The following is a 12,902-nucleotide window of genomic DNA, read 5'->3' as shown; positions in this document are numbered from 1 at the left end:
AATATTATTCCATGAGAAAATCACACATAATTTTGCCTGCATAACATTGACCAATGCAGAATTCCTAAAAGGCCATGCATTCTTCTTCATCCTTTTTTTACTCTGTTTAATCGTCATCTCAAGTAGCTCATTATCTTGAGGGAAATAGACAAGTGATGTACAAGTTTTCTCATGTACATCAAAGTGGTCAGACATGCGTTTGTCAAGTAGCAACAGTACACATTTATAGATGACATTATAATATCACACTTTTATCAATGGTTAAAATCTGGAGTTATGAAAAATGAGCTAAATCTCCAAAATGTTTATTGAATTTAGTTTTTACACTGCACACTGTATGTGTTCATATCTTTGATATTCAACTTATGAGGTTGTACAGTTGATAGAATACTTGATTATGCTCATTATAGTTGATAAACACTTTAAAGATGGCTATAGATCGGGCACATTAGTTCAATCAGTGGTCAAGGAATAATATCAATAATCATTAAATGTTCTTACCTGGAGTTAGATTTACATCTGTTATTAAACTCCCAGTGATCCAGGCAAGCAAGGAGAAATTCCCCTGCATCTCCATGATAGCATCTATCAAATCCACTGATGCAGTGGCAACAGGGATGTCCACTTTAAGCTCAATAAGCATTTCTAACTGGTTTCCTATTAAAGACAAAAAGAACATATACTATATTTGAAATGTTTTGAATATTACTCCATGAAAGAACCACACATAATTTTGCATGCATAACATTGACCAATGCAGAAGCCCTAAAAGGCCATGTATTTTTCTTCTTCCTTAAAACTGTTTAATTGTCATCTCGAGTAGCTCATTGTCTTGAGGGTAAAAATCCTACGTTTTCTCATGTACATCAAAGTGGTCAGACATACGTTTGTCAAGTAACAACAGCACACATTTATAGATGACATGATAAAATCACACTTTCTTTATCAATGGTTAAAATCTAGATTTATGAAAAAATGTATAAATCTCTAAAATGTGTTTTATGAATTTAGTTTTTTACAAAGATTTAAAGATGGCTATTCATCGGGCACATTTGGTCAATCAGTGGTCAAGGAATAGTATCGATAATCATTAAATGTTCTTACCTGGATTTAGATTTACATCTGTTATGTTTAAACTCCCAGTGATCAAGAGAGGGAAGGAGACATTCACCAGCATGTCCCTGATAGCATCTATCAAAACCACTGATGCAGTGGCAAGTGCAACAGGGATGTCCACTTTAAGCTCACTACGTATTTCTAACAGGTTTCCTATTAAAGAGAAATGAACACATACTACATTTGAAAATGGTGTAATATTATTCTATGAGAAAATCACATATAATTTTGCATGCATAACATTGACCAATACAGAAGCCCTAAAAGGCCATGCATTCTTCTTCATCCTTTTTAAAATGTTTTACTCTGTTTAATCGTCATCTCAAGTAGCTTAATCGTCATCTCAAGTAGCTCATTACATTGAGGGAAAAAGACAAAGTGATGTACAAGTTTTCTCATGTACATCAAAGTGGTCAGACATACGTTTGTCAAGTAACAACAGCACACATTTATAGATGACATTATAAAATAACACTTTTATCAATGGTTAAAATCTGGAGTGATGAAAAATTAGATAAATCTCCAATGTGTTTTTACACTGCACACTGTATGTGTTCATATCTTTGATATTCAACTTATGAGTTTGTACAGTTGATAAAATACTTGATTATGCTCATTATAGTTGATAAACACTTTAAAAATGGCTATTAATCGGGCACATTAGTTCAATGGTTCACAGTGGAATAGATAAGGAATAGTATCAATAATCATTAAATGTTATTACCTGTAGTTAGATTTATAGCTGTTATGGTTAAACTCCCAGTGATCAAGGAAGGTAAGGAGAAATTCTCTATCAAACTCACTGATGCAGTGGCAACAACAGGGATGTCCACTTTAAGCTTAATACGGATTTCTAACAGGTTTTCTATTAAAGACAAAAAGAACACACATATATATTTGAAAATTGTTGAATATTAAACCATGAGAAAATCACACGTCATTTTGCAAACATTGACCAATGCAGAAGCCCTAAAAGGCCATGTATTCTTCTTCATCCTTTTTTTTCTCTTTAATCGTCATCTCGAGTAGCTCATTGTCTTGAGGGGAAAAAAAACTATGTTTTCTCATGTACATCAAAGTGGTCAGACGTATACGTTCCTTAAGTAACAACAGCACACATTTAGATGACATGATAAAATCAGGCACTTATCAATCGTTAAAATCTGGATTTAGGAATAATGAGATACATCTCCAAAATGTGTTATATGAATTTATTTTTTACACTGCACACTGTATGTGTTCATATCTTTGATATTCAACTTATGAGTTCGTACAGTTGATTAAATACTTGATTATGCTCATTATAGTTTCTGAGATACACTTAATTTTTTATACTATATTTAGACATTTTCGTTTTTTTCTTCATACTTTTTATTTTTCAAAATCGGTAGAAAATGCGCTGGAACAGTTGTTCTGAAACTTTAAAATGTCAAGGACCCACAGGTATGCATTTCGGACACAGACCTCCATTTGATACAATATTCTATCTCTAGGACCCCAATCTCTACTGTAAAATCCTAACGCCAAGAGTGTACAAATGGGGGATACCATTTGTACTCTGAGTTACAGACCCATAACTCTCCCTGGACTCCACTTTGAGAACTACTGCCCTAGAATGTGTGCTTGAATTAGCAATGACACAATATAATTTTTGTGAGGCAGGTCATAGATCATAGATGACTAACATCACAGGTATGAAGTCCAAGATCTCGAGATCTGATTTTTTTTTTTTTTTTTAACTAATATTCACCAAATTAGGTACACACATGATCTCGGAAGTCATGTGACAAATATTGTCAAATAGTTATAAAATAGTTTTTTGTGTGTTTTTACCATCAAAAGTGCAGCCATTGGTGTTGAACTGAAAACAAAGAAGGATTTTACAAAAAATCTTATTACAACGAATACCAACATTTGTAAAACATTTGCATTATTTCCTTTTTTACGTGATGTATATCGTCTCTGTCAGGTGGAAACCTCATTATGTCCAAAATACTCGCTTAGTGCCGTGTTTCGAGCTTGCAGATCAGCTACTTTTGATACTTTTAATTAAGACATGAATTAGCGACATTCATTAATTATGTAGGGCATTAATTTACAAAACACAAAATGTTTGAATATGGAGATAAGAGATGTTTCCCCAACAGCAACTGTATTTTACTGTATTTTCACAACATAATCAGGAAGTTGTCAACTGTAAACATTTAATACACAGAGAAAACATAATGTCACTTTTGACAGTATGCTGCATACACAAAATATAATGTTGTGAATAAATTGTATACATACGCTTAGGTCAATGTCATCATCCACTCGACGGACTGTGTACAGAAATGAGGTAATATCATTATTAATTACCTAATAAAAAATATTGAAGAGGCTCCTTATAATCTCTAATATATACAACTTAGCTAAGAAACAAGCAGGTGTGCGCCCTCTGGATGACTTTTTGTTAGGAAGTGGTGCACAGCTACAGAGACGACTAATTCAAAAGACACCACCGAAGTGGAAAAAGCGGCACAAAAATAAATAACTAAAAAGTGCTCCTCGGAGCACAGGTCTCCACCAGGCCAGGTAGGTAATTGTGGGCCAGCAATGTACGGAATTCAGTCTTTATAGAGGTGAGTGGAATCTGTAGTCTAGAAGTTGAGGGATTAATGTTGATGAAGTTATTGTACAGACACAATTGGCCCTCATTTATCAACGAGGTGCAGCCCAAATAATGCGCGTACGGCGAGATCACCGCACCTTTCGGCATTTATCAACCTTTAGGGGAAAAAATATATATCCTGACGTGGTCTTCATCCTACCGTACGCTGAAATCTCACGTCTGGTAGAGAGTAGCCTGGGCAGCATATCTTTTCGGGTCTATGATCCGGTCGGGAGCGGAAGTAACTCTACGTCACCAGGCGCGTCATCCGCGTCATCAAGCGGCCGGATGGGCAGGCCGGAAAGACTTCACCCTGACTCACCCCAAAATAGGTCCGTCCTCATAAAATCCTTGATGCGGCGTAGTTTAGCTTATTTGCACTTTCCGGAGACTATTTAGCGTCTGTATTATCCCACGGGGAAATTATATTCCATTTAAATAGGGATCGGGGAACCAAAACAAAGCGGCACCGCAAAACCGGATGGGCAAAATCCGGAAAAAAATCAGTAGGCGTGGCCTAAACCGGATCATATGGGTCTTTAGTAACGCATACCAGGCTTTCCTCCAAGGTGGAAAGACTGGTGACGCGAGGTTAGGTAGAGAGCAGTTGTTGACTTTGGCTGCGCCCGTTTTTCCATCCTAGACCTGTGGAGCAGCATTGTCTGACTGTCTGACAGGCATCTGGACACATATATCCACTCCAAAATGTATATCTACACTATAAAATAATCCCTGTGAAAATATAACATTTTATAAAGTAATTTAAACAAACTGCTTTAACAGTCAGAGAGAGAGAGAGAGAGAGGGAGAGGGAGAGAGGGAGGGAGAGAGGGAGAGAGAGGCGTGCGTGCCTTGACAGGCAACGAGGCGAGCCGGCGAAACAATTTCTTTGGTCGTATTCTGGTTCTTCATGTCGTAAAATCTTGGTGTTTCGAGATTATTTAAGGGCGTGTTATTTAAATGACGCTTGTTTTCAGACGTGAGATTTATCAAGGCTGGGACCAAATGTACACTCGGATCGGCTGTGTAGGATTCGTTGATAAATGTGACTTCTACGTTGGCGTACGGCCGAATATATGGAAAAATATACGCTCCGTTGATAAATGAGGGCCAGAGAGAGAGAGAGAGGCGTGTGCGTGTGCGTGTGTGTGACTTGACAGTTAGCGAGGCGAGGCGAGCCGGCGAAACTCTTTCTTTTCGGTTCTTCATGTCGTAAAATCGGGGTGTTTCCAGAATATTTAAGGGCGTGTTATTTAAATGAAGCTCGGTTTCAGCCGTGACATTTATCAAGGCTGGGACCAAATTTACGCTCGGATCGGCTGTGTAGGATTTGTTGATAAAGACTTCGACATTGGCGTACGGCCGAATATATGGAAAAATATACGCCGGTTTATACGCTCCGTTGATAAATGAGGGCCAATATGTTGATTTGTGGGATGTGTGTGCAAAGTTTCACGGCAATCGGACGCTGCGTTCATGATTTGAGGCATTTTGTTCAAAATAGAATAGAATAGTCCCACTCCTTGGGGTGTTTTTTGTCACTGTATATGTAAATAAATATGTATATATGCACATACGTGAAATTTGTATGTGCATTCCGCAGACATATCTGGCACTGATCACTGAGGAAATGACTCACCCTCTCTTTTTTCTCTGGAATGAAATGCGGAGTCAGGTATCTCTGTGTCTGTATCGGGTATCTCTGTGTCCTGGTGAGGTAATTGGTGTTGTTGAGAATACTTCACAGTATTTCCTCCTCATTATCTTATGTCTGACAATCACCACAGAAATCTGTCACAGATATCTACAGTAAAATTCTGGCCGTAAATTCTACTGCTGTATTGTAAAGCCTAGGTGGGTAACCAGAGAACTGGGCACATGAGAGAATTGGGCACTTTTGGGGGGAGAACTGAGCACTTGAGAGAACTTGTCATGGACTTTTGGGGAAAAGTGGACACTATTTTGGGGTAGAACAGGACTATTTGGGGAGAACTTAGAACTCTTTTAAATTTCATTCATTCATTTCTCATGACATTCAATTTTTTCTTTCTTTTTTATGTGTGTACAAAAGTCACCAAGCGCTGCTGACAAGATGACTGTCTATCTCACTGTCCTCCTGACGTAATGAACGATAGCCTGTAGACCGTTTTCACATAATGAACTCTAGGCAGAGAATTGGGTCCAGACATTGTGGCACTGTCTGTATTTAGTGCCCAGTTATCTGTATCGCCCAGGTGACTGGGCAAGGTATGCATCTTGCATCACATAATACCATCCAGTCGCTGTGTGGCCTGCACTACCTAAAGCAATTTTGTGCAGTGTCCGAAACATAGATTTTGCACTTTATAAACATAAGTCTTTGTAATCTCTAGGTCAAATGCCTTAACTGTCACTAAAGTCAAAATTCGAGAAATAAAACGTACTGTATGTATGATGAGTTTAAACGTTGCTACAGTTTGTAGTCTTAAAACCCGGAAGTTAGTTTGCAGTGGGGTCCCTAAATTTTCAATTATACGTTCCTAATCTTCCTAAGGTTTTTTGTGAGTTTGTAGACTGGCTATTTTCGCTATTCTTCATACAATTAAGCATATAGCACTTAAGTGGTTAATTTATCCAAAACTTACTTTCACAACTTAAGTCCACATGGTAGATTCACAGGAAAAGTAAAAGGCTGGTCATGGACTTTACTTGGTATGGTCTGCATTCTCAAAACACTGTTCAAATGGTGATTCCGAAAGTAAGAACTAGGCAAAACATTATTTATGTCTATGTGCTGCCCCTTCTTCTTGGAATGATTTGCAGAAAGGTCTGAACCTATCTGAGCTGATCACTTTGAGGGAATCTAAATCAATTTTAAAGGATGGAAAGACTAGTACTATTGGAAAATGTAATTGAATTTACATTTTTGTCAACTGCCACACTTTAAGGTGTTCATATAACATTTTAGTTCCTGTTTTGCACTTTAACTGGATATTGTTCACTTGTGTCTAGTGTATTATGTATGTATTGTTTTGTATTGCTTGTCTATTGTTGTTGTAATAATGCTGCCTCTTGGCCAGGTCACTCTTGGAAAGAGTGATCAACCACATAGTCCTCCATTGTGGACTATGTCGTTGAACCTGACAGCTCAACCTCACCATGCCAGCTTGTGATGGACATTTCCAGCAATATTTCATATTGCCACAGACAAAACAAGTGATCAATAATATTACCAGAAACACATAGGCCTAGCCCTAAATGTATAAAGTCTTAATATACTCCTTATGTGCCATAGTGTCTACTCTATTCGACTGCACTACACATTTAAAAAAATTATCGACTATCTTTCGTAATTTTTAAAAACAAAAAGTGCCATGGACATAGACAAGTCTTGCCACGGACATGTTTGTCCATGTAGATGACCCCTGCTGTAAACCTGTGATGTGACAATAGAGTTGATTCTGAACTTAATGCAAACATTCAAAAAGGTGGCACTGCCCACTTACCTCTAAATATAAATGTAGAGACTCTCCCATCTTCAGTTTCTCCAGATGGTAGCAGATCACCAGAAGAGTAACCATGTATTCTACTGCCTTTGGTAATGCCATTACTAAAGACTGCAATAAACACATACAAACTGGAAAAGACTGGGTCTTATAACGGCATGGATTCCCTTTGGATCCCAAACATTGAGGGATGGCAGAAAGGTGGATCTGAGCTTATGAATTCACAAAATCTGCTTATCACGGCCACTCATCGTTCTCATTCGCTTCCCTATCTTGCACACCTACCTTGAGTACCTTCACTCATTAGCCAATCCCCATTCACAATCACCCGTATCCACTACACCTGACTCCACTCACCACAGCCAATCCTCTCTCAACTGACTTGTTTGTCCTGCTTCACGCCAAACCAAACATGGGTTGGGAGTACTTGGCTTGTAGATCATCTCTTTCTGCCAATCATTGCTTTCAAGTTCGTCCTCCTCCTATACTTAGTATAATGGTTGTCATGTTGGAGGAAATAAAAGAAGGCTAGTCACAGGGCTGCGGTTATTCCCCTTTAATTTCCGTTTTTATTACTTTAATTCGGTTAATTCGACTGACATCACAGATCACCGATGTCACCAAGTCCTCCAGAAGAGGACATTTGTTGTAGAAAAAAACTGCCTTGTACAGATGACAATGAAGATGCTTTTATAATGATATCTGGCATATCAATGACATCATATTGATGATGTCATTTTCAGATTTGGGCTCAGTTTCAGCCCAATCTGAGCCCCAATAACTTCCATTATAACATTTAAGTTAAAGGTAGGGTAAGTGATATTTTTGGGTTAAAACAAAACTTATTTTGTTAAAAGGTTAAAGCACTATATTCTGATAGTAATCATTGCTGTAGAGTGTTTTTTCAGTAACATATGTCTCCTTGTCTCTCCAGCTCTTTAATAAACAGAAAATACATTTTCCGGTAGGTGTCAAAATCTCAGCCAATCAAGAGAAAGTACCAATTTTTAAGCTTCATTTTTATAGCGTTCCAGTTCCAATTTTGCCTGCTCATTTCTTAGTGTCATCACTTCCAATTTTACTTGTTTAATCTATATCCTGTTGAGTTCGCTATCCTGATTGGATAAAATTGGAAATGAAACTGAAACGAAAATGCATTTTCTGTTTAATAAAGAGCTGGAGAGACAAGGAGACTCCTTTTACTAACAAACACTCTATAGCACTATCAGAATATAGAGCTATTTAACACTTATTTTAACCAAAGAAAATCACTTACCCTACCTTTTAAATATTTCAAGAAAAATATACAACATAATATGTTTTTGTGGAAGAAAATGTGTGGTGCTTGGCCTACTGGCAGAGCGCAGAAGAAACACACACACACACACACACACACACACACACACACACACACAGACACACAGACACACAGACACACAGACACACACACACACACACACACACACACACACACACACACACACACACACACAGACCCTCTTATAGACAGCTAGCCTCCTACACAGCCATACCACAAAAACCAATATAATTACTTAAAATGTTTATATACAGTATAAGAGCTCTGCTAATCACTTTTTTGCAGACAATGCCCCAGATCCAAACTTAATGCCAGACATGGTGAAAGACTGAGGAATTATTGTGACTCCTGAGCCATCTGACTTGTTTGGTAATTATGTTGATTGCCTGCTGTGCTGTTAACTGTTGGCAAAGGACTCGGATGCACCAGTACTGCTAGATGTTGCACCTGAAGTCACGTTGTAAACATCTGATATGAAAGAGAAGAGAACATGACATGTTTAGTACAGCAATGGAACAAGTGATGCATGAGGGAAGATAACATCTTAAAAGATATACTGTACCAGACATACAGTAAGCCGAGCCAGACACTAGCTCATTTTGTCACATTTTCTTCTCTAGATTCTTGTTAAATGCAGGAAATGTTTTCTACATTTTGTCCTTCAGAAACCATACAACCCAAATGACTGAATCATGGCAGACCCCTGAAGAGTGTTTGTTCCAAGTTTGGTGCAGATCGGACCACGGTGCACCTTGCAAGTCTGCATTATACGTTTGTGATGTCCATCGTTGGTCCCGCCCACCCGCCGTCTAAGCATTTTTAATATAGGATATCATACCTCTTCCACTTCTCAAATTCCGGAAGAAGCCCAGTCTCGTTGACAAGGTTTCGTTGATGCTCTGAAAGTAAAACCAAATATCCAGGTATTTGAGATGTGACTGAGCACTGTTCACCACAGAACAGCGATTCAAAGAGAAAACAACTCTTACCCTTGTAGCTGAACCAGAACTCGACACAAATGGCTTTATTTTAATTTCTGATCGAATCTGAAATACAATCAGAAAAGTGAGATTAGAAATGAAAACATCTAAAGCCCTGAAATAAATACAGGTTATCATTCTAGTAAAGTTGCATAACAAGGGCAGTACGAGGTACTTTAAGTTTTGATCAGTGGTTCTCAAACCTTTTCAATGTCAAGGACCCCCAAATTAATATGTGCCCTTGGACCCCCATCCGAAAAAAAATGGTGACAGGGACCACCATACATGATTTGTGTTGTTAAAATATTTAAATGAAAATAGTAAATGTACAAACTCACTCCAGCACACAAACGCATGCAATGAGCTTGTATATCTGCTATTTTCAAATAGCAGATATACAGTATAGGGTTGAAGTGGTTAAACAGATTTTTATGCTATATTAACAAAGTTTGCTGGGGACCCCCATGAAAGCCCCTTAAGGACCTCTGCGGGCCCCAGGTCCCTACTTTGAGAACCACTGCTTTAGATTGTGCAGATCAGTGAGCCAAAACAGAAGAATGCCAGCACTCACGGAAGTGTCTTTCAGGTACTTTTAAATAGACACAAGCAGCACGCAAACGCATGCAATGATCTTATCACGCTGAGGAAGTTTGTGAGCTGCCCGTGCATACTGTGAAAAAAATAAATACCTGAATAACACTTCTCGTGAGTGCTGAATCAGAAATCTATTTTGAATCCGAACTGGGAATGGATTTTGAATCGAATCTTGACCCCAAGAATCTAAATTGTATGAATCGTTAAGTAACGAAATAGTCACACCAGTACTTATACCCTTCTGTTATCACCCTCTCCCATGGGGAAAATAAAGGCTGGGCATGTGGTAAAAATATACGTAGTGTAAAGGCTTTCAGAAAGCCATTCATTGCAAAGCCCCATACATACTGTATGTACTCACATGTTTGTCCAGCAGTGTTCCAAACACCAATATGAAGAATCCCTTTTGTAAAGATACATTGAGATCAGTTAAACGGCAGGATTAACTGTGTAACACTTTAATTTTGAATGGCCTCATGCCGCTTTTACCATGCGTACTGACATAAATTATGACATAAAAAATATCCTTATGTATTTACTGAGTAATATACTGTATGTGCAGTATACATAAACGCCTGTACATTATGAAATGAGTATATATTTGAGAGATTAGAATTAAGTACAAACACAAAACTGTCCATAAAGCACAGGTACTGTAATATTGAACACTGTCAGGTAAAGTGTTACACCCTGTTAAAGAACATTCCTCATGGTGTTATTCATACCATGAACTTGAATGTACTCCATATTCATAAGTTGTACATTACTCCATAGTATTAGCTGCTCTGTATCAAATACCTGTAGTGAATTAAAGAGTGCAAACACAATATGGATTCCTTTGTCGTGTGGAGAAACCATGGTTCCTACTCCCAGACCCCAAGTAGTTCCGAAAAAAGGCGTTAGCACAGCCAAACTTCTAGCGATGGTCACCAGGACATGCTGCTCTTCAGATTGTGATGATTCTCCCATATTTCTGCTTCTCAACATTTTGTATATCACCACAATGAGGATCAAGAGGTTTGTGGCCACTACCATGAGGGCTGGGATGACAAACGCTAACAGTGCCTTGGAGAGGTCCCAGTTCAGCCAGCAGACCCCGTTTCTTCGGATATAATTCTTATTGGGTGCAGTTACGGCTATGGTTATAATGGCGATGATGAGAGGTGCTCCGTAGCCTAGAGAGAAAGCAATAGCTAGCATGCTTTTTTTTGACATATTCCCCATGACGGATACTATGCGATATAGCAACAGCAAAGCTGATGCCAGCATCCAAAAGAACAGAGCCAGGTAGAAAAAATGGATAAAGAAAGTTGCCGCATTGCATGCTGGTACGTTGTCTGTCTCTGGGTCTGAAATGGCTTCTCCGATAATAAACCAAATGTCTGCAATCAGGAGCGACACAGCAATGTTGACGATGGACACATGTCGCAAGTAGGAGGTGGTGTTCCTTCTTATTTTTCTCCAGATGACTGTTTCAATAATGAGACATATGACCAAGCAACCAATGGATATGCCCACTCCAATGTAGGTTATGTAGTCCAGAATGTCTCGAAATTCCTTATCAAACGGAATAAAGGGCGACATGAGGATAGAGAAGGAGGTGAGATGGTTGCAGTTGCAGGTCACAGTTCCATTAGCATGACTCACCAACACACATCCCTCACTGTCCCATGCGCCAAGACCACTGAAGAGACTAAAGTTCCAGAAGACGCACTGAGGGTTTCCCAGAGTCTCATTGCCCAGAGTCTCATTAAAAATATCAAAGGTGAATGACACATTGTTGATAGTGGCGTTAGTCTTGACTAGAACCACATTTCCATTGATGACAGTGGAATTTGTGTCATTGTTGGTGGGGTTTCTTGCGGGAAGGACATTATGCATTGAGACAAATAGCACAGTGGTGATTGCACTGTTAGGAATGTTAAATACTGGTATGTCAATCTCAACAGATGAATTCAGGTCATTGTTGTAGGTGTCTGTGAATGTGGTTTTGTTCAAGGTAATGAGCGGTGTTTGAATTACAAAAGAGTCATTGGTCAGGCTACCAGTTATTGCTTCAATAGCATTCAGTAAGTTTGAGCCACTTTGAGGTTGAGCAGCAGCACTTCTTATATCTGAGGCTTTGCTTTTAGTGGCGTTGTCATTTAAAACATTCCATGAATCCCTTGCTGCATCAGATATGAGAACATCTACAGTTTTCAAGATATTCTAAAAAAGTAAGGAGAAAAAAAAACATGTACAAAATGTTGTTTTTTCAAATAGAAATACAGAAACTGTGTATAACTACATGTAAAGACTAGAATTATTTTTTACATTTTGTCCAGTTATTATGACATTACTGATTATTACTTAAATTACTGAATAATCAAGCAAACAATGGCCAAACATGTGCAGTGTGTGCAGTTACTAAGTTATCAATGTTTGAATTTTGTTTGTATAAATACATCTGCTCTCCAGATGTAACTTTGACACAAAATTAACTTATAATACTATGTAATAGTTGACCTACCTCCATTAGTGCTTCATTTATTGGTATACTTGTATTTGCCACACTATTCAGTATGCCAACAATGGCACCAATGTTGGCTGGTGATGAAACCACTTCCGCAGTGTTGTCTTCAGTGACTGAGCTTAACTCTCCCAGAAACTCTGAAACCTCTTCCACAGTCAGAGACTGTAGATTCTGAGATATAAAAGGCAGTAGTTGTATGTAGCACTCTAGTAAACGGTAATACAATACAATCAAGTTAACACTTTGT

The 12,902-nt window shown here is 38.4% G+C and overlaps 1 protein-coding gene and 1 long non-coding RNA gene across 2 annotated transcripts in view; one reads left to right on the top strand and one right to left on the bottom strand.

Annotated features, from left to right (window-relative positions):
* Positions 1-12,902, top strand: part of LOC311063667 — a 44,770-nt gene that overhangs the window by 13,596 nt on the left and 18,272 nt on the right. The window lies entirely within an intron of this gene.
* LOC311063664 (adhesion G-protein coupled receptor F1-like) overlaps positions 1-12,902 on the bottom strand; it is a 32,775-nt gene that overhangs the window by 11,758 nt on the left and 8,115 nt on the right. Inside the window, exons 11-14 of the mRNA XM_084083194.1 lie at positions 12,653-12,826; positions 10,942-12,351; positions 10,505-10,546; positions 9,591-9,615 (exon numbers count right to left, since the gene is read on the bottom strand). Of these exons, the coding sequence (XP_083939320.1) occupies positions 9,591-9,615; positions 10,505-10,546; positions 10,942-12,351; positions 12,653-12,826 (1,651 nt within the window). The remainder of the gene's footprint in view (positions 1-9,590; positions 9,616-10,504; positions 10,547-10,941; positions 12,352-12,652; positions 12,827-12,902) is intronic.

Source organism: Gymnoscopelus microlampas, assembly GCF_963454915.1.
Source record: "Gymnoscopelus microlampas genome assembly, chromosome: 16".
NCBI lineage: Eukaryota > Metazoa > Chordata > Actinopteri > Myctophiformes > Myctophidae > Gymnoscopelus > Gymnoscopelus microlampas.
This window is presented reverse-complemented; position numbering and strand designations above follow the sequence as displayed.